Below are 21,560 nucleotides of genomic sequence, written 5' to 3'. Positions count from 1 at the left end.
TGGTGGGAAAGTAAACTAATACAACCGCTGTGGAGATCAGTATTGTGGTTCTTAAATATAATAGAAAATTCAAAAATTAAGACTAGGAATTCTACTGACTGAGCCATTCTCCTTCTAGATATCGCTCCCCAAAAGTTAAAGTCATCATGTTACAGGGATGCATGTAGTCCCATGTTTATAGCAGCACAATTTAGTATAGCTAAATCTTGGAAACAGTTTATATGCCCATCAACAATTGAATGAATAAGAAAATGTATTTATATACAATGGAGTACCTCTGTGCCATAAAGAAGGATAAATGAGGCATTTGTAGATAAATGGATGCACCTCAGGACCATAATATTAAGTGAAATAAATCAGACAGACAAGTTCAAATATTACATGGTTTCTCTTATACAAGAAATAGAAATAAAGAGAAAGATGAAAGATAATAAATACGGAGATTTTTTCAAATGGGAAAGGGAACAAGAGACAGAGGAGAGTGGAGGGAGGGAAGGGAAAAGAAATGAAAAAAATTGAAGAAAAAAATGGAAATCTTTTGCACATGGGAAGGGGAACAAGAGTTGGAGGATCAAGAAGGGATAGGAGGGGAGGGGAGGAAAAAAGTAAAATGTGTTCTGTACATGTACAAACTCCCAGTGATAAATGCAATCATTGTGTACTATAAACATGTACTAATTAAAAACTAAAATCTTAAATTGAGGGGAAAGGGAACCAAATCTCCCCTTTTTATTGATTCAGACACAGGAAAACCTCCAGTGTGTGTCCAACTTTGGAGGTGTGGTGAGGGGCTCTGTTGTTCATGGTGGGGTAGGTCAACCAAATCTTTTTTTTTCCCCCATTAAGTTTATTGGTACATTTTAGGTATAAAATACAGTTACATACATCACTGACATCTTGTACCTTTACGTGATGTATCTTGGTTCTTATTTTTTTCCCCATTCCCCTGCCCTGCCTTCAACCCCTCCACCCTTACCTATTTGCAAAGATTTTGTTTCCATATTTTTCCATTTTTTCATATTTTTTTCTTTTCCCTTCTTTCATTTCCCCTACTCCTCCCACTTCCCCTGCTCCTTTATACCTTTACTTCCTATTACACAATATCAATTATACATTTTAAAAATTACCATATCAAGATTTAGACTATATTACCACAGATTTTGCAGAATTTAAAAGGATATAAAAAGCATATTACAAAAATATTTCTTGAAATAAATTTGACAACTTCTAAGAAGTATCTTGGAAGACAATTTAATGAAACTAACTCTGGAGGAATATAAAATTTGAATAGCACCTATTAAAGAAAGTATATTCCTAACTTGAAAACCTACCTATATGACAACAACAGGGTTGTATACATTTTAACTGATAAATTATATCAAACATTTAAAGCAGAAAAAAAAGGAAAACTTCTCCCCTCAATTTAGGAACTCAACATTGTGCTAATCCTAAAAGTGAATAAAGATAATAGAAGAAAAAAGTATGAACAGAGATAAAAATTTGTTTAGCAAAACAAACTATTAGAAGTCAGATCTGGCAGTATGTAGAAAGTGGTTTTGTTATAGGGATGGCAGTGTTGGTTCAGCATTGGAAGATCCACCCCCAAAAGTCATCATTTAAACAGAGGAAAGGAAAAAGCCATATGATCCTGTCAGTAGTTGGAGAAAAAGTATTGGACTAAATTCTACAATTGTTCATAGGAAAATCTATCAGGAGACTAGAAGTAGAACAGAACCTTCTCAACAGATCAAAGACATGTGCTCCATACTTCCAGCAAAAACGCCTTACATGAATGGAGAAGATACAATGCATTCTCCCTAAGGTGGGGAACAAGGGCAGATATGCTTACTCTTCATCTGTCCATTAATCTTTGAAACATAGGCCCAAACCAAAATAGTCTGGCAATAAAATGACACAATTAGGATAGGATTGGCAAAGTTGAAGCAAAATCTTTATATGTAGATGAAATGATCATCTATAGAGAAAATACTAAGAAATCTCTAGGAGCCCCTAGAACTTGTATTTGAATTTAGCAGGATTAGAAAACACAAGGTATATATAAAAATTCAGGTCTATGTATACTTACTATAAATGAAGAATTGGATATTGAAATTTTAAAGTTATGTAGGAGTACAAAGGACCTAGAAAAGTAAAAACAAAAACAAAAACTGTTGGAAGACATTTAGTACCTAATTTTAAGACTTCCTCTAAAGCTACAGTAATCAAGGCTGTGTTGGTGTAAGGAAAGACATATAGATCATTGGAATAAAACAGAGAATCTAGAAATAGAACCACACATATATGGTCCACTGAGTTTTGAAAGATTATTTAACATTAACATTTTATAGAATATAAACTCAATTCAAGAGCTGAGGAAAAGATAGTGTTTTCAGCAAATGCACTAGAACACCTGGTATCCATATATAAAAAATTAATGTCAACCCTTTATTTACATACATAAAAATAACTTGAAAGGATCTATGAACCTAAATGTGAAAGCCTAAAAGTATAAAACTTTAAGAAGAAATTATAAGGGAAAATGTTTATGAATTTAGGGTAGGCAAGAACTTCCCAGGATACAAAAAACATGATGTGTAAAAGAAAAAAATTGATAAATGAGATTCCATCAAAATTTAGAACTTTAAATGACATCGTTAAAATGAAAAGTAGTCCTTAAACAGACCATATTTACAATGCATATAACTTATGACAAGAATATATAAAGAACTCTTATAGCTCATTAATAGACAACTCAATTAAAAAGTAGACACAAGAAGATGATAAATAGCCACTACTGCACAAGGAGAGGTGTGCAACACTAAAATCAGAAAAATACTGATCATGAACAATAACAAGATTGAATTATATACTCATTAGGAAGATGAAGTTAAAAGTTTTAAAAGCCTTGTCATGACTTTTTCTTTTTGTTGGATTCTTCCCCTTTGCGTTTAATTTGTCACGCCCAATAGATTCATTCTGCTGGGCTTCCTCGGGTTGTGATCCTCATTGTCTTTTCCTAGGATATTGTCTAAAATTTTTTGGAGTGCTGGTTTGGTATTCATGAAGTTCCTAAGGTGCTCTTTATCATGAAAGTATCTTATTTCTCCATCCATTTTGAAAGGTAGTTTTGCAGGGTACATCCATCTGGGTTGGAGGCTGTTTTCATTTAGGGCTTGAAATACATCACTCCAAGCTCTTCTTGCCTTGAGGGTTTGCATTGAGAAGTCTGCTGTGATTCTGATGGGCTTTCCTTTCTATGTGATTTGTTTCTTTTCTCTCGCTGCTTGTAGAATGTTGTTCTTCTGCTAGATTTCTGGAATCCTAACTATTATATGCCTATGTGTAGAGTTTTTTTGATCAAGGCTAGCTGGAGTCCTATATGCCTCACTTATCTGTATGTCAAGTTCTTTTCCCCTGCTTGGGAAGTTTTCTGCCATCACTCTGTGAAGAGTTTTTTTATGTCATCTGCACTCTCTCCTCTTTCTTCATTGACTCCAATCAGTCTTATGTTATTCTTCTTTGCATTGTCTAGCACCTGCTGGATTGATTTCTCGTGTTCCCTTACAATTTTAAAGCAATTTTTCTTTTCCTCCTCACTAATTTCAATCTTATCTTCTATATCTGTGATTCTGTCCTCACATTGGTTCATTCTTCTGTGTAGACTTTTGATGGAGTTTTTAATCTCCTGAAAATTTGTTTGCATCTGTTTTATGGATTCCATTTGTTTCCTATGTTGGGATTCCATCATGTTCCTCAGATCCTCTATTTTTTTTTATCTGTGTCCTCTCTAGATTTATTAATCATGACTTGCACTATGGGCACAATCTTTGCTGTTATCTGAGAAATTATATCTGATTTCATTTTTTCCAGATCCTCTTTTGTTGCCCGTTCAGAGAGTCCAGGTGGTTGAGTATCAGATTGTTCCATCTGGTTTCCCTTTGGGGTTGCTGTAGGTGATCTAGAAGTCTGATTTTGAGGCTTGTTTATGTGTCTTCTCATTTCCACAGGGAGGGGTGCAGTGCTTCTGGTGCCCGTGCGGCTCACCTTCTCTGCCCTAGGAGCCAGGAATGGCGGCAGGGGAGCCTCTTCCTGGTCAATGGGATTGGCTCACCTTCTCTACCCAAGGAGTGAGGAATGGCAGCCTCAACCAAAACTTTTAATGTGAAGAGGTTTTCATTTCTTCTCTAAACTTCCTTCTTGGTTTAGTACACAGGTTCATAGATTCCAAATGTGAGTGCCTACCATATATTCATCTGCCTAGTTGTGAAAATATGTGCCCTATGATGCTTACCTCTCCAGCCTTGGGAAATGGGACTTTATCATAATCCAGCCCTCTCTCTGTTGAGTATAACACTGGCAGCACAATGGTTTTTCACCCACTTTTAAACTTCCATTTTAAGATGTCTTATAGTGGTATAGTATAGCACTCAGTATAACAACAAAGTCAGGTGTCTGCTGGTTTGTTTGTATGTTTACAGAGTTAAAAATAAAACTTCTAAATTATTCTGCAAATGATTTTTTGAGAGGTGAGGGAATGAATACTTGAATTCTAGGATTTCACAGGCATTTTCAATCACAAGCTGAGTGTGATTGGTGGCATGGCATTAGTGCGTGAAGAGTTGGGCAACTTTGTGTAGGTTCACAATCTTTTATCTGCAGTTCCAAAGCCAGAAAAGACCTGGAAATGACAAACATTTATGTGGGTTTCCAGGAAATTTGTTTGAGAGCAGGACCTGATGTGAATAGACTTTGAAAGTATTTATGGGCTCTCTATATAGCACTTGATTTAAGCTCTTCATGCATGTGGCTGCACAGATATTAACATCTGAGTATTGTTCCTGCTCCAGTCCCTACTGGAAATGTTACGTAATGATTGAGAAAAAAGAAAATCACTAAACCATCTTCTTAAAATGAGGGGAAAAAAGTTCTGTAACATGTTTGGCCCCAAGGGTTTCCAATAAAGGCTTGCTTTAGTAGGTTCTGAGTTTGCTAAGGCTACTGTAACAAAGCACCAGGAGCTGAGTGGTTAGTAGTAGAAATTTATTGTCTGATAGTCCTAGAAGTCAGCAGTCTGAGATGGTAGTATTAGCAGTCCCTCCCTCCCTCCCTCCATCTGCCCAATGTTATTTTCTTCTAGATCATGAGGACACAAGTGAAGTTAGCCAAGGACCTGGATTTTGGGATGAGAATAATTCCCGTCCTTGATTTAGCGTATCTCTCTGTGTGTGTGTGTGTGTGTGTGTGTGTGTGTGTGTGTGTGTGTGTCTGTGTGTGTCTGTGTTTTAGGCATGGACAAAGCCACCCTCTAAAAAGAAATTTATAATATAATTAAACAGTTAAGCCTATATCTTTGGGTTTTTTTGGGTTTTTTTAAACAAAATTGCACTTAGTTTGACTTCTAATCATGAGGGGAGCAGATGAGCAGGTCTAGTAATTCAGTCTCCCACCAGGCTCCCTGAGGGACAAGTAGACTGATGTAGTCATTTCTCAGGATCTTTGTCTTTCTCTTATTTCCTTCAGTACTAAATTCTTGAAAGGCTCTTTGGACAGATGATTTTTTTTTTTAAGTAGTAGTGGGTTTGTTATTGAGGTCTTGGCTGGCAATGAAATTACAGGGTCAATGCCTCACTAATTAGTAGATTGTAGTTAACGTGTGTAAATGTTATTGGCATTTCTGTAACTTTTTGTACTCATATATTAGTACCTGCTTACAGTAGGAAATTTAGAAAAAAATTAAAACCGTAAAGGAGAAAATAAATGTAATTCATAAGTTTATCCAGATAGAATGACTATTATTAACTTTTTAGTTTTATTTTGCTTAATTACATATATACATACGTACATGTATATATATCTATACGGAAAGAGCTGGCAGAATTTTTAGATTCTGCTTATTCCTTAATGTCATACTATAATTTGCCTCTCATTTTAAAATATTCTTTGAAAATATGATGTTAATGGTTTGTAATATTGTAGCATATGATTATACCATCATTTAATCGCTTCCCTATTGGACTAGAAGGTTGTTTCTAGTTTATGTTTTGTATATGATGCTGTAATGAGCATTTTAACGATAAATATTTACCCACCTCTATGATTATTTCTGTGGGATTAATTTTCTGGACTAGATTTGATGAATTAAAGGGCATCATCTCTTTCAATACCCTTGATACTTCTGCCATATTACTTTCCAGAAATCTTGTAATAATTTGTTCAGTAGGAATATTATAATGTATCTTCTCTTTAGAATGTGTTACATTTTTTTCAATCTTAGATAATTTCTTAGATTAAAAACTTCAGATTCAGTATTATTGCATGTGTTCCTAAGTTTTACTCCTTTTCATGCTTTCTAGGTATTTTTTCCCTTACTTGAAAGTATTTTCTAAGTGTTGTTTATTGAAGATCTAAGTAATTTATGTAACACTAATGATAATAGTAAAAATGGATAAAAGAATGAGGAAACCTTCAACAAAACAAATTGTCGTTTAGCAATACAGGTTTCTCGGTGAAACTTTCTCTGGTTGGGTAAGTCTCAGTATGTCAGATAGTGAAAATCAGTTTGATGTATGTGTAATGTACTGCTGTTGGGGAACCAGACACAACCTTTTGTCAGGCTCCCTTCCACAGTACTGAGCACATTCCTTTCACAGGGAAGAATGGCAGTTCCTTCAGGTGTGGTCTGACGCTCCCTCAGGAGACAGGTCTTTCTCAGCATTCTTTTGGTGTCCAAGCTTCCTGAAAGGACACCGTATAGCTGGTAGACAAGGCAGAGTTACTGCAACCCAGTCTAAATGTGATCCAACTTCAACACTTGGCCGGTTAGAGGCGGCTCCTGCCTTCCATCTCCCTGCCCTGCCCCTTGCAAATATGTGGATCTCAGCAAAGACTATTTATTTTGACCAAAATGAATAAATAACAGGTGCTAAAGAATGCCGAACACTTTAGCATATCAAATGGAGTTGGTCAGGCATTACTCTGTTAGTATCATGTCAGGACTGGCTGTACTTGCTTGGTGTATCTGGAAAGTGGAGCAACAGGGCAAACCTAGAAGGAAAGGCTCCCGAGCAGCCGTCCCTGAGAAATGACCTTGTCAGCACAATCTTCACTTAATGGCAGTCTCCACAGAATGAGATCTTGAGTAAAATTGCATCTCTTGAATTCTTTAAAGCCAGTTGAGGTCAGTGCGGGCCTGCAGTCCCTCTATTAGCGATGACCAGAGCAGAGGCCCCACATTTTCAGTACTGGGGTCCAGGTTGAGAATGAAAGACAGTTAAAAGCTCTTCTCTTGGAAGTTTTGCAAAATCAGAATAGATTTTTGACCAAGATTTCTTGGTAACTTTCATGAGAGAGCAGACCTTGTGAATATTTTCCTGTGTATGTTTTCATCTGTTAAACTCACTATAATTTGCTTGTATGTCTTCTATCACTAAGATAAAGTAACATCAACTGTTTTTCTAATCAGATGTAATCTTTTGTGTATAGATGAGATGTCTGGCTAATCAGTAATAGCCTGAGTATCTTCAGTATTTTTTCTTCTTGACTTTGTATACTACCAAAAAGTACTGAGCCATGTAAGATCCTTTTAGGTGCATTTACATGCACACACATCACAATGGACATAGAGCAAAAGATCCAAGGTGCCCTTGTAAAGTGACAATTTTTCAAGAGACTGAGACCTAGAGGTTACATGGACCACCACTCTTCTCCAAACCTACATACTTACAGCATTCAATCAGCCACCCAGTTCTTTAGGGGCCACCTTTGGGTGAGCTCTCAGTCCTTTTTTACTGATCCTTGCCACTTCTGTTTAAATCGTTCTCATTTGATGCAGATACCTTCCTACTGGGTTCTTTACCTGCTGTTTTATCTTCTTGTAACTAATCTAACCACAAATCTATATTTTTACAATCTCACAAAGATGGAAATGATGGCAGCTGCTAACATTATTAAAGACTCATTATATGTCAAATACTATTGTAATTTTAATCTCCCCAGCAATCTCCTTATAAGGGAACTACTGCCATTATCCCCATTACATAGATGGTAAAACAGGCACAGAGAAACTGCGTGAGTTTGCCCCTGTCTAGCCAAAGGAGCCAATATTTGAGGCCCTCTGGGGATGCCTGCCTCCTTGTGGTCTGAGCCCAGACTGCCTGTTTCCCCTAAGCCTTCCACACTGCAGCCCATCTATACTTCAATGTTCAGAATCCCAGCTCCATTCTATCGCTGGGCCTTTGTTTCTGATCTTTCTGCCTGGAATCCTTTCACCTGAGCTTGGCCTGTTCTCTCAGACTCCTCTCTAGCAGTGGTGCCCAGATGGGTCAGGGTATAGAAATCATCTAGGACACTTGATCAGAGTAGATAAGCAGGTCTAGGTTGAGGCCAGGAGCCCAGATTCCAGGTAACTCTGGCTTGCACAAGGTCAGGGACTCCTGCTTCTGACCCTTGTATTCGTAGGTTCTTGGCATATTTTGTCACTTCTTCATTTCATTTCTTTGTGCTCCATTCAAATAGCCAGGGACAGTGTCTTCTATTTCTGACTCTTGTCTCCTTGACTGCCATGTGGTAGGCACTCAGTAAACAGAAAGTGTTTGAATCCTAGTACTAGTTTATTGTCTCCTTGGAAAGGCTAGAAGGAAGAACGTGATGCCTAGAATTTTCTTCTGATCCACATTGTCTTAGCATTCACCTTCTTTCTTAGTCATATCAGTGTTAGCCCTGAGTTGTACCGAACACCAGACACTAACTAGGTGCCAGGAGTGAATTATAATGATGGCCGTTGAACACCCCACTCAGATCTCCAGAAAGCTTCCACATATATGAATAATGAGGAAGCATCATTACTAGTTAGCAAACTGTAGTTGGCTAGCACCCAGCTTTGTACTGTGTGGTAAATCAGTGTCAAATCAAATCAACAATCAAAGCAGAAGTAGGGAGTAAAAAGAAGCAACTAGAGAATCCCAAATGTCTCCTCAGAGAAGAAAGAAGAGAATATCAATTATGTATCATGGCTGTCATTTATGGGTACATGTACTCTGGGTATTAGTGTTAGTACATAATTTTCTCTGTTCCTTATAATAACTCTGACTTAGGAATTGTCATTCCCATTTCATTCATAAACAGCCTGAAGAATTAAGTCCCAGCAGAAAAAGAGGAAGATCTCAAGAGCTATATCTGGGCCACTGTTTCCCCTCCTCTTGAGCTTATGGCCTCCTGACCTTTAGCTGCCTCCTGCACTTTGGCCTTTGTTACTCTCTTCAGGCCATATTTCCTTCTAGGAAGTTTTTTGGTCACCCTTTCATAGGGTTGATCATACCCTAGTACTTACCTGGGTTAGCTTTGGAAACATTGTGTACTCAGACATTCCTTCCTCCTTACAGCTGGGAGGCATTGTTCCACACCCCCAAGGGCATGTGTCCGTTTGTGAGATATTCAGGGATTACAAAGTGAGGGGAATAAATGACCAGTGGAAGAATGTGGATGCTTATTAAAATGAAAGCATAGCTCCTTATTGCAGTTATATAGTAGCCAGCAGACATGATATCTGAGGGACATAAAAACTAGAGTTAATGGCAGAGCTTATGATATTCCCTATAATGTGAGAATTGAGTGTGTGTATGTATGTGTACATGCAGGCATGCATGTGTTTGTGTGTGTTTATGCATGTACTTTTAGGGCATACCCTGTTCTTGAGGTTGCCTTGAGGTTTCATTTTAGCAATAGCTTGGTGCCTAAAGTAGAAAATTTAATTTCTATAGCAACATAATATTCATCAAATACTATCTACAATAGTGATTTTTCAGTTGGGTTTCTGAGATCAGGTGCCTCAGCATAACTGGGAACTGCTAAAAATACAAATTCTGGGGTGCCACTGCACAATACAGTCTTGGACATGGGACCTCAGAGATCTGTGTTTTAACCACATTCTTCTTTATGTGGTTCTGATATGCTAAGGCCTGAGAAGTGACTTTGCCTCCTGTCCCAGATCTTAGGTTCCTAGATGTGGCTCTTGGCCCATCTTTCCTTGAATCTAAGAGTGTCCAGATAAGAAGAAGTGGATGCATCTGGATAGATGTTCTTGAACCAAGTCAAGGTTTATAGTTTATGAACTAAAGGCAAAATTGACTAATACTTTTTTCTGTGTACTATTTTCAGTGGCTTTTATAACTTGTGATTTTTCAATATTGATTGTAGTCTGTAACTACCAATATGCATTTCTTTCATAAAGAAATTCATGGCATATTTATTGTTTGAGATAGCAAACAGAAATTAATATAGTCAGCATTTTAAAGTACTCTTGTTATCTTTGAAAACAGTCTAAAAATCGCAAAATAAGGGTCAGTAGATGTGGTATAGTCACTTAAAGTGTAGCTCTTGCATTGGCATGAAGCTAATATGATGAGTTGATAGTGATAAATTGTCAGATAGATAGATAGATATATATATAAAATTAGATGAGTGAAAATGGGCTATTGGGTATATAAGAAGCCTTTCTATGATTCTATGATTGTTCAGAATCTCTATTGTGAAACTTGTTTACTGTCTCCCCCTCCCCCCCATGACAATTTGAACTACACCAGGGTTAGCAATGTTAGAAAGCATGTATGGACTTAAACTCTTTGTAGATAGTCCACACCAAGTAAACCTTTCAATATATATCTTGCTCAAAGATTTCAGTTTTTCAAGAAAGTCATTATTAAAGGATTTAATAATTAAGGATTTTTAAAGGATTTAATAATTAAGGATTTGGGGGAGTTATAGTCAGGAAACCTAGAATTTTAGATGTAGACTTTTCTCAAATCTGTAACTGTGTAATCTTGACTTTCTGGGCTTTAGTTTTTTGAGGTTTTTGTTTCATTTTTGTTGTACTTGTAAGATAGTAGGTCTTGGTTTAGATGAACAATTGTTGCTATACTTTCTACTAGAAGAAAAACAATTTTTACTCACAGTGTAAATAAGATTACAAGATGTAGACTAAATTTTCTAGCTAAATTTTACCAATGTAAATTTTACAAATTTTGTATGTCTCTCAATAATCTTTATCTTTTCAGAATCTGTTTAGAAAAAATGATGGCAGATTAATGATTTTGAATTAATTAGAAGAAAAATTTTCTTTAAAGTTAGAATATTAGTTCCTTTTTTCTTTTAAATAAATATTAGCTCTGGCTGATAGAAACTTTTTTAGACCATATGGACTTGTCAAAATGTTAAAATGTTATTGCTTAGCTTATGGAATTAATATGAGTTGGTACATTAATAGATGGTTTACATTTTCACTTAGGTTTGGCTTTCTTTTTAATGAAAAGTATAATTCTATTAAATCTGAAATATTTTCTTGCAGTGATCCATATGTGAAACTCTCACTGTACGTAGCAGATGAGAATCGAGAACTTGCTTTGGTACAGACAAAAACAATTAAAAAGGTAGGTTGTTCATCTTTATGAAATTTCATTTAAGTCATAATTTAATCCAATAAAATTATGAGTTTGTGCTTTTAGAAATTGTATTTTACGGATAAGATGCTAGTAGTAAATCCAAAATTTCTCCATAGACCGACTCTTTTCCATATTAACCTGAAATAGCAATTCTGGTTTTTGTTAAATGACTATAAAAATGATATTCTGAAACTAAGACTTATTACAAGTGGTAATTTTTCTTACAAAGAATACAGCAAAATAAAAATTCATTGCTGTTGAATTGCTATTCTTCATAATGAAATTTATAATAATTTAAAATGCATTTATTGGAGTTGTTTGTGGAATTGGTAGACACACAAAACAGTGTTATCAAAGGAAGCAAAATACTTGCTTTAGCTGTGTGAAAGCGCGTATAACATGCTAAAAAAAACTATATGTATGTGTATGTTTTACTTTCTTAAGTTTTATGTACATCATTTCATTAAAATTTGATTTCCATAATATTTCTTAATTCGCCTGTCATCATGTTTTTATATACATATATAAATATTTTTTTTAATATTTCAAGGAGGTATTGAAAATACATGCACTCTAACAAAAGTATTGTTTTTATCTGTGTTTTAAAATGATTTGTGGGTTATTATTATTTTTCCTCCCCACCTCTGGAGAGGTGGTTAGATAGTCTAACGTTGATACACATTTCCTGGGAAGCATGATTGCTTTAAAAATACAACTCCCCTGCTGCCGTGCCAACGTCCCCGATCTTTGGTCAGGTCATTTTGTGTAGGGAACAATAATGGACTGTGTCCTCCGCCTGGCATTGAGACTGGCATTAAAAGTCTGTTTTGCAAACAGAGGCCAGTGTTGTGATTAGTGGGAGGATGCCTGCCGAAGAGGGAGGCCATTGTTCCCCGTGTTAGCGCTGTCACTCCTGTTACCAGTGGAGCAGGCCACCTCTCAGGGAAGGCAGCTGGGGGTCCTGGTGTCACCTGCTGGATTGGAGCCACGAAGCCGGACCCCAGGCGGTGACTAGAAATATCGCCATGTGTGTCCTTCCAAGGGGAGGTCCTCCTTCTCCCTCCCCTGGACCGGTGGAGGGTGTTGCTCCGTTCTCTAGGCAGCCAGCCTCCTGGTTAGTATATCTGTGCTGCACCGCTGTCATCTTCCTCTCCTTGTGGCGCTGTGACATTCATTTTGTGGTCTCTTATTGTTGTTGGCTTCCTTTGCCTGCCATTGCCCTGTGTATTTCCTTCGAGCTGCCCTCCAGGAAGCTGCTGCCAGGACAAGGCAGTCTGCAGCTCCCTCCCTGACCCCAGGCTTTTGCTCCCTGCTCCTCCTCTGCAGCATTGCCATCATGGCTCCATTCACATTCAAAACTATGAAACCCTAGTTTTTTAGGATTGAATTCCCTGTGGTTTTGTTGGTGGGAAAAGTGCTGATTTGCTTAAATGCCAGTTCACTGTTATATGTTTTGTATTTTTATGATGCTGTGGTAATTTTTATTTTTAATTTTTTTTTGCTTTATCCTGTTAAAAGGAATAGTCTCATAAAGGCAGATATCATTTTGACCTATAGCTGTGGATGAGATGATGATTTTTCAGTCTCAAAAATTTTACCTGTAGTGTTTAAGATGAGTGTTTTTATATGAGTATTACGCCTGTGGAAGTGCAAAAAATACATATATGTGTTATTCGTAGAATGTGCTTCATCTTAGTTTTGAAGAATGCTGGGCAGTCCTTCTTTTGTTTACTAAAGACAAAAGTAACCTCACCATGTTCTTCCAAGATGTGTATTTAAATAGATTGACAAAGAAATGGATGGACAGGTGAATAGATGGGTATATGGAGGAGGAAGATTGAAGGATAAATAGATAAGTATTCCTTAACCTGGTTATCTGGGGGAAAGAAAAAAATTCGTTTCTTTTTGGTTATACTCAGCAGAGGTTTTTTTTTTTTTTCCTTTTTCCTTTGTATAAAATCTGATCATCAATATTGTTTTTATGTTTTTCAAATGTCAACATGTATATAAAGATTGAACACTTTCAGCTTTCCCCCACTTCATTGCTCTCCAAAACAGATTTGTAGCAGGTAAAGTCAACAAAGTTCATTTCCTTCTTCATAGAATACTCGTATCAGTGCTAAATTCTTGAGGGAAATTTTTATATTTTCCTGATTGTAAGTCTCTGGTGTTGTTCCTTCTGGTGTTAGCATGCAATTTATGGTTTCATATCTATGAATCATCTGTTTTTTAAATGCACTCCTTCCCCATGTACTTGGTTTATACAATAGTCTCAAATTATTGACTAACTGCTGCTTTTATTACCACTTTAAAAATCTTTTTTATCAAGAAAAATGTTTAAACAAATACAAAGACTGTATTGCACTAGTAACTGTTAGTTTCCAAGGCTATAAAAGATATCACAAGATAATTTCTCTTCCAGACGCTGAACCCAAAGTGGAATGAAGAATTTTATTTTAGAGTAAGTTTTTTATTTTTTGCTAATAATCATTATTGATATCTAGATTGTTATATCACAGTAAATTCATAGTGAGGAAAGCTGTAATATTTTTTAAATGGGAGATTCCTTTGAAGGTGAGAAATCTTTAGGTAGCTTTCTAATTTGTCCCAAATGTTGAAAGACTGGGGGGAGGGTGTTTTGGGGAAATAAAAAGAAAGTTATCCAAATACTATATTTTGTCTTTTCAACTCGAACTTTTATTTTAAAAATAAGAAAATATAAATTAAACAGTTTATTTTTATGTGATAAGGATTATGGATTATTTTAGAGGTAGAGTGAAGCAGTGGGAGAAATATGTTTAAAGGAAGCATTAAACATTACCTGTTATGGGTCTGGAGATGTAGTTCAGTGGCAGCACTTGCCTGTCATGCACACAGCTCAGGGTTCAATCCTCCAGCACCCAAGAGCGAGAGAGGAAAAAAAGAAAAACTACCAATTACATCCCAGTTTAGGGCAGAAATTGTGTTTTTCAGACATCATATGTGTATGTGTGTGTGTATTATAAAGTTATTTTCAGAATTTAAATGCCACTCAATAAGGTAAATTTTCCTTAATGTTATAATTTTATCTACAACAGCTATATATAAAAATGGGTAAATTCTGTAAAATAGCTGGGATTTTTGCTCAGTGAGCTTTTGTGATTGTTGCTGTTTTTTGTTACCAAAGTCCTGAAAATATTAAACTGCTCAGCTATTTAATTAAAAGAAAAAGGTTTTTCTCTTTAAAATGAGAAAATTTTAATTGTAAAACTGTGCTATTCAAAACTGCTCTCCTCCAGAAATGCTCCACATTAGATCTTTGTATTAATGCACATTCCCAAAGAACAATATCACCATTAGGCCCCTTGTAATTGGTCCCCACTTCTTTTCAATTGTGATAGCATTTTTTGTGCTTCACACTTGGATAACCATATCTTGCACCTGTATTTTATTATTTTCAGAGCTGAAATATGGCACTCATATTTTAATGCTTGGTAGATCCTATGTTCAGCCTTCACCAGATGTATTTTAAATTACTCCATGAAGAACTGAAAAGTGATTGGGAACTAAGAGATGTGGCTGGCCCCTCATTAACTCTCAAATACAGGTTCTTGTGGAGTGCCACATTATTTACTTTCCATTCATTTGAACCACATTTGGGTGAATTTTAGTACACCCAAAACTTTTTCAATGATTATTGGCTATGGACATATTTAAATTCTATTTTTTTTTTTTAAGATCTCTTTATTTTTTGTACAAATCTTTGTGGTGTTAACTACGTGCTGCATCCTGTGGATGTGTTACTTAGTCAGCAGCACAACCCTTCAACGTAGACCTGGGTCACATCTCTGGCTTTACCCGTTTATAGCCTTTATGAACCTAAAAAAGCCACTGAAGAATCTCAATCTCCCTGGGTTCCTTGTTTCTCATGTAGGGAAGGGAAATTCTTAGTTGAAGGCTCATTTCCCTGATTTACATGCAGTAATATAAATGAGAACGTTTACATGTCCCATGCAGTTGGTTGTTAAGGTACCTGAGTCTGGGTGATGATACATGGACCAACTCAGTAACGTTTTGATAAAGAGAAAGAAGGGAAAACCATTGAAAGCCTATTAGTTCTGACACTAGCCCCACATTGCTAGAACTGGGAGCAAATTTCTGGTTCTCTCTGATGGTTCATAGGATAGGCCCTGGAGGGCAGCAGGCCGGAACTTGTGCACATCCTGGCTGCCCAACACTCTTGCTGTGTGCTCCAGGGAAGTTTCTTCACTCCCATAGTCTCAGTTCTTCATGTCTGAAATTGAGGTGATAGCAGCACATTACAGTTTCTGTAAGGATTAAATAAGATCAAGCATTGTTGATCTTTAACAAGGAGATAATGCCTAAAAAAATCATAATGATGGATGGCTACTTTTAGTATTTTCTTAATTATTTTTATCATTATTAATAGTAGCAATAGTAGGCCTAGGGAGTTTTCTCTGGCAGGGGCCTATGTGAAGGTATGATATGAGGATGCCTATTTGTAGTATAGATTAACTCTTGAAAGTTCTTTGGGATTATCCTTTCTTATTCTAGTAATATAGTTAAGGGCTTTAACCTTTTCTGATATACCTAAATATTAGAGGTAGAATAATAGAGATATCAATAATAGCAAATTTTATTTAGGAGATGCAGAATTTCCAGAAAATTAAGTTAATTATTCCTATTGTACAGTTGAGTTGGGTCTATTATACAAGCATGATTTTATTCTTTCTGTCCCTTATTTTGCTTTTCCAATGAATCCTGTTCATTTATGAAATAATATTTATGTTCCTTCTAGGTAAACCCATCAAATCACAGGCTCCTGTTTGAAGTATTTGACGAAAACAGATTGGTGAGTCCTTGTTTTTGAATTTTGCTTCATGTCTTAAACATTGAATTTTTAGGGCTGAACCTGCCAACCTCTGTCCTTTCATTGTACATGCTCAAAGAGAGGACTACTTTTGTCCCTCTACTAAAGTTTATCATTCTAAAAATATTGTGTTTGCTAACATGGAAAATTTATTTGAATATGAATGTATATTTTTATTTCAGTTAAGATTATTGAAAGTTACTGATGATAGTCTCAGCCAGAATGCTTATGTTCTGGTTTTATGAAATTAGAACAATAGGCAGATCTATAAAGATGCCATCAGGCACATAAACCAACGGGGGATTTTAAATATAAACCAGACTTTACTTCTGTGATGCATCCAGTAGCAGATCTATGGTAATTCTCTCTGGGAAAATGAAAATCTAACAATATATAGAAAAAAGTGAACCCATAGTTAGCAGGTAAAGTTAAGCTGTATTTTAAAAGTGGTACCTTCTCAAAAGAGATCCTTTGTAAATACTTTTAGAAGGGAAGATAGGGCTGGGGACTTAGCTCAGGGGTAGAGTGCTTGCCTAGCATGTGCAAAGCTCTGGTTACATACCAAGACTGCAAACAAACAACAACAGACTTAAATACATTGATTGATTAGAAGGAATATTCTTATTAACCTTCTTTCTACAGAATTCAACTGAAACTTTCTTTTTTTTAAATACTGTGGATCAAACCCAGGGCCCTACACACACTAACAAGTGCTTTAACCCTGAGCTACATCTCCAGCCCTTTTAAACATTTTAAAATTTTGATACAGTCTGACTAAGTTGCCTAGGCTGGCCTTGCCTCACCCTCCCAAGTAGCTAGGATTATAGGTGTGCTGCACCACTCCCAGCTGAAACCCCAATTTTTCTTTTTTTAATAGCTTGAGGTTAACAGAATACATCATCAGGAAGAGCCTTAAAACACAAGTTATGTTACTTCTTCTCCTTAGAGAAGAGAGAACCCCAGTCTAGAACCTTTATAAATTAAACACATCAGTCACAGGACATGCCTCGGGCCTCGGGCCTTGGGCTAACCTCTGTCTCTTCTATCTCAAGTCAGTTCTTTGGAATAGGCAGAACTTTTAAACCTTAGTGTGGAATTTGAGAATATACTTAATCCAGCATGCTTGGGGTTATTCTCCAAAATAGAAAACTAACAGATTCTGGCCTACCATCCTAATATTTTTTCTTATTAAAAATAAGGGTTAAAAAAAGGGGGGATCCTGGTGGCTTTGCAGTTAACTGGACATTTTGTACCTTAGGGAGTGATAATTAGTAGCATTTAGCAACTAAGTCCTTTTTATAAGGTTACTTTTTACAATTTTTTCTTCCTGGTACTGGAGATGAACCCAAGGTGCTGTGTGTACTAGCAAGTGCTGTACCATTGAGTTACACTCCTAGCCAGCCCTTTTTATGTTGGTTTTGATAAAAGGTTGAGCTAATTTGCCCAGGCTGGACTTGAACTTTCGATATTCCTGCCTCTGGCCTCCTAAGTTGCTTAGATTTAGAAGGGTGCTCCAGCACTCTAGGATCTGAAGTCACTTTCTTGAGAATGAGAGATTATGCTGAGGGTACAGTTCTTGCTCTTTTATCTTACCCAGTAAAGTGAATCAGGAATATTTAGGGTTAGTAAAGCGTAAGTGGCTGCAGATGTAGAGGCCTCCAGAGATTCATCCATTTTCTCTGATTTATTAAGTGTAATAATTCTCTAAGATGGGGCTGGGGATTTAGCTCAGTGGTTCAGCCGCCTGCCTCGTAAGTGCAAGGACCTGGGTTCGATCCCTGGTACCAAAAAACAAAACAAAACAAAAATAATTCTCTAAGATGAAAAAAGGGGTCACAAATGAAGAAAAATTGCTTCTTGTTTCATGGGTTTAAGTTCATCATTTAATTTTCTTTTACTAAGAGCAATCACTCTTGTTTGGAAAAAAAAAAAAAAAAGCTTCCCATTTCCATGATCTAGAATATTGACTATAGTCAAGATGACATTGCCTTGGATCGGAAACTATATTTCCAAACCAAAAAGAGCTTTGAATGCAAAGCTTTTAAGAATGCCAGTATGAATACACACTTTATCTGAACAATCTCACTTTATAATATTAATACTTAGCTTTGCCCCAGGCCATCTGCAGTGTTTTTACTATGCAAAGAATGCTGCTGGTAGTGACTTTTCTCTTTGTTGGCTGTTAATCCAGCAAAGAGAATGCGTGACTATAGTAGTACTTGGAAGTTCTAGCATTAAGCAAACTAGCTTTCATTTCTCACAGAGGTTATTTTTGGCATTCAGAACTCATGGTTTTAGAAAACAGGTTTGGATTTATGTAAACACAGGGTTAATCCACCACACCCTCTATTCTAGAACTATGGACAAAGTCCTGCTTTGCTGATTTTAAAATAAACTTTGTGTCACTCTTAGTGGACTGGTATTTTACTCTTTTATTTTTTAACCTCCTGCTAAATAAACCTCTTTGTTAAAATAACTGATGTTTCTGGTTCATAGAAAATAATAAGTTTAAAACACATAGAATATTTCCAAGTTAACTACAAATCTGATGACAGGTTTTTGAATGTGCACTTTTATTTCTTAGGTCCTTTTTGGCTCACTGCAAACATAGGAAGATTCCATGTTTGTATCCTAACTGTGCTAAAATTGCTGACTTCTTACTGGAAAATAGTCAGCTCCAGGCGGCATTTCTTCAATATGGTATTTAATTTAAATTACTTCAAAAACCATATGGACAACCTTCTTAAATTTTCCTTTCTTTTGGGGGGGGGCGGGGGGGGCGGGTATTTTTTTTCTCCTACCTGCCATATGAGAATGAATGTTTTCTCCAGCTGGGTTTCTTTTTCTCTGGTACTTCCGTGTCTGACAATCATGTTATATGTGAGATCCACACACCCCTTTTAAATAAATGTTCAGAGGAGCAGGAGGCCAACTAGACGCACAACTGGCTGTGTAGTAAGTTTGTGCCCCCTTTTACCTCACTTAGCTATTTTCTTACTAGTAGATCATGGTCTAATTATTTCCCATTAAAGGGACACTAGTTCTGTGGGGTGTGTAACTGTATTTATAGCATGTTTTATTAGTTTGCATTCCGTCATGGTAGTGTAGTGATATCATAAATAACAGAAACATACCATCTGACGCTTATGAAAGGGTTTCCCCTTCAGCCAAGCTGTGTTTGGGAAGGCACCAGTGTGTGTTTGTGTTTAATGCACCGGAACCCTGGCACAGGCTACGGAGTCCCAGTGCAGTGCATAGTCGGGAAAGAAATGTTCAGTGAATGTGATGCGGTCAAATTTACAGCAGCAGGGCTCGAGGTGTGTTTGCTGCCTTAGTCAGCTGCGCCAGCTCCCTGCTGGGCTGCCCCTTTCTGACAGAATAGCAGCAGCTGGGAAGGTGCTGTTTCAGGCTCTTGCTGCTTAAAACAAAAAAACAAAACAAAAAAAAAGAGCGAGACGGGGGAAATTGCACTAAGTCCACAAGCTGGCATTGGAGGGGGAGAGCGCGGTCATGTGGTTCTGGCCATCCTACCCTCTGTCACGGTGCAGATGAGAGCTTTTTGCTCTTATCCAATCATGCCTGGAATGCCGCTTGCCACTTGGGCTATTTCTGCTATCTGTCGCTTTTGGTGCCGCAGTGCTAACGGTTTGGCAGATGGGACACTTTTTCTTGGAGTTGGTGTCTTTGGTTTTTGACTTCTGGGAGTGCCGGGCTGGTTGCTGCTCGCCCTCTCCCTCCCAGCCCCCCTGGTCACCATGGCCCATCGGCTTCGGTTTCATTTTGGCTCTGGTCGCAGCAACACAGCCCCCGAGTCAGAGATCCTAGACCAGGAGAGAGAAGAAGACTTTTTCATGGCATTCCACACCCTCCCGCGGCGGAGCGGCCCGCACCCCTTCGCCCAGAATGGAGGGGAGGACGGCGGCGGCCTGCAAGAAGGCGTGGGCGCTCTCAAGCGTAGCTCGTCCATGTTCATCCCGCAGCTCCTCACTGGCATTGACGCCCGCCCGACGCGCAGCTCCTCCGTGCAGATCTCCCTGCAGCGCAAGGCAACTGATGGTGCCACTGACGGGTGCGGGCCACCTGATGGCTCTGAGGACCGGCCTCCGAGTGCCACGTCCGACCTCGGGGACCAGGCCACAGCCACTGCGGCCCAGAGTGGTGTGCAGGAGCCCTCGCCAAGGGACACCCCCGGGAGCTCCCCTCCAAGGGCAGTCCAGGACCCCCAGGTCAATGGCACGTGTGACCGCCTCATGCGGGGCCCGGGGTTGGCAGATGGCGTGGAGGAGGCCACCCCGGGCCTGCGTATCCATCACCGCGCCTCCAGTGCAGACGTGCGCCAGGTGCGCCTGCTGCCTTTTGGGTCTGACAGCCATGCAGCCCCAGAGCCCAGGCGCTGGTCGCTGCAGCACCTTCCTGATGCTTCTGGAATCTCGGGGAAGCGATGCTTTGTTTTCCAGTTGCAACAGCCCCAAAAAGGTGCACCGGGGCTGGGCAGCGACTTCAATTTTGGCTTCACTGGCACAAAGGGGGACAGGTTGGTGAGGTATCCCCGCATTCGGCTGGAGAGGAGCACCTCGTACCCTACCCAGCCCCGGGTCGGCCGGGGGAGTCCCACGGAAGACCGAGGAGCCCCTGAGACGCTGCCTTGGACAGGCAGGATGGCTCCTGAGATCCGCAGGACAAATTCCACGGAGAGGACTTCACAGGGTCAGGGGTGCACGTTTAAGATCAGGCAAGATCAAAATGCGGGGCAGCAGCATTTCCGGATTCTTGTGACTCGGGGGCCGGAAGAAACTCCCCAGAATCCCGAGGAGGAGAATGGCAAGAGTCCTGATTCTCCAGGAGCGGGTGCCCCGGTAAGTCCGCATGTTTATGAGTGCAAATTGCAGAGACCACCGGAGAGTCCCAACTCAGAAAACTTACTCTGCAGCATAATTAAAATAAGCTTCACCCTCCGTTCTGGGAGTTTCCCTGCTTCAGGCCAGTGAAATCAGCGTCTGGCGGCATTCTGGGGAGGTAATTTCTGGTCCAGAGTTTTGGTAGAGTTCCATGAAGCTAGTTATCCTTTCAGAAAATGTTTTGTTTAGGTCTTCAAAGGCAAAGATCTCTGTTTTAGAAATCCAAGCAACACACACACACACACACACACACACACACACTTTTGTTTTGCTTCTGAATAAAAGAATTTTAAAAATTTATTACTTAAGATTAGTCTGCAAAAACAAGCCAGTGCCCCGATATGTTGATGTTGGAAA

At 38.4% G+C, this 21,560-nt stretch overlaps 1 protein-coding gene across 30 annotated transcripts in view; it reads left to right on the top strand.

Moving 5' to 3' along the window:
* The window catches only part of Nedd4l (NEDD4 like E3 ubiquitin protein ligase), a 353,886-nt gene that overhangs the window by 186,810 nt on the left and 145,516 nt on the right, over window positions 1–21,560 (top strand). For 14 of the 30 annotated variants that reach the window (XM_004858402.4, XM_087189046.1, XM_004858400.4 and 11 more), the window contains 3 exons: window positions 11,342–11,423; window positions 13,858–13,896; window positions 16,234–16,287. In XM_004858402.4, coding sequence (XP_004858459.1) covers window positions 11,342–11,423; window positions 13,858–13,896; window positions 16,234–16,287 — 175 coding nt within the window. Of the gene's footprint in view, window positions 1–11,341; window positions 11,424–12,029; window positions 12,550–13,857; window positions 13,897–16,233; window positions 16,288–18,889; window positions 19,006–19,072; window positions 21,162–21,560 lie in introns of those variants that run through there. The other 16 variants (XM_087188977.1, XM_087188971.1, XM_087188963.1 and 13 more) reach the window with 6 other exon arrangements.

This window comes from Heterocephalus glaber, unplaced genomic scaffold (assembly GCF_053883595.1).
Source record: "Heterocephalus glaber isolate CG9 unplaced genomic scaffold, H.glaber_assembly_v1.0 deba00000331, whole genome shotgun sequence".
Taxonomy (NCBI): Eukaryota; Metazoa; Chordata; class Mammalia; order Rodentia; family Bathyergidae; genus Heterocephalus; species Heterocephalus glaber.
The sequence above is the reverse complement of the archived record's forward strand: the minus strand, read 5'-3'. Positions and strand labels throughout refer to the sequence as shown.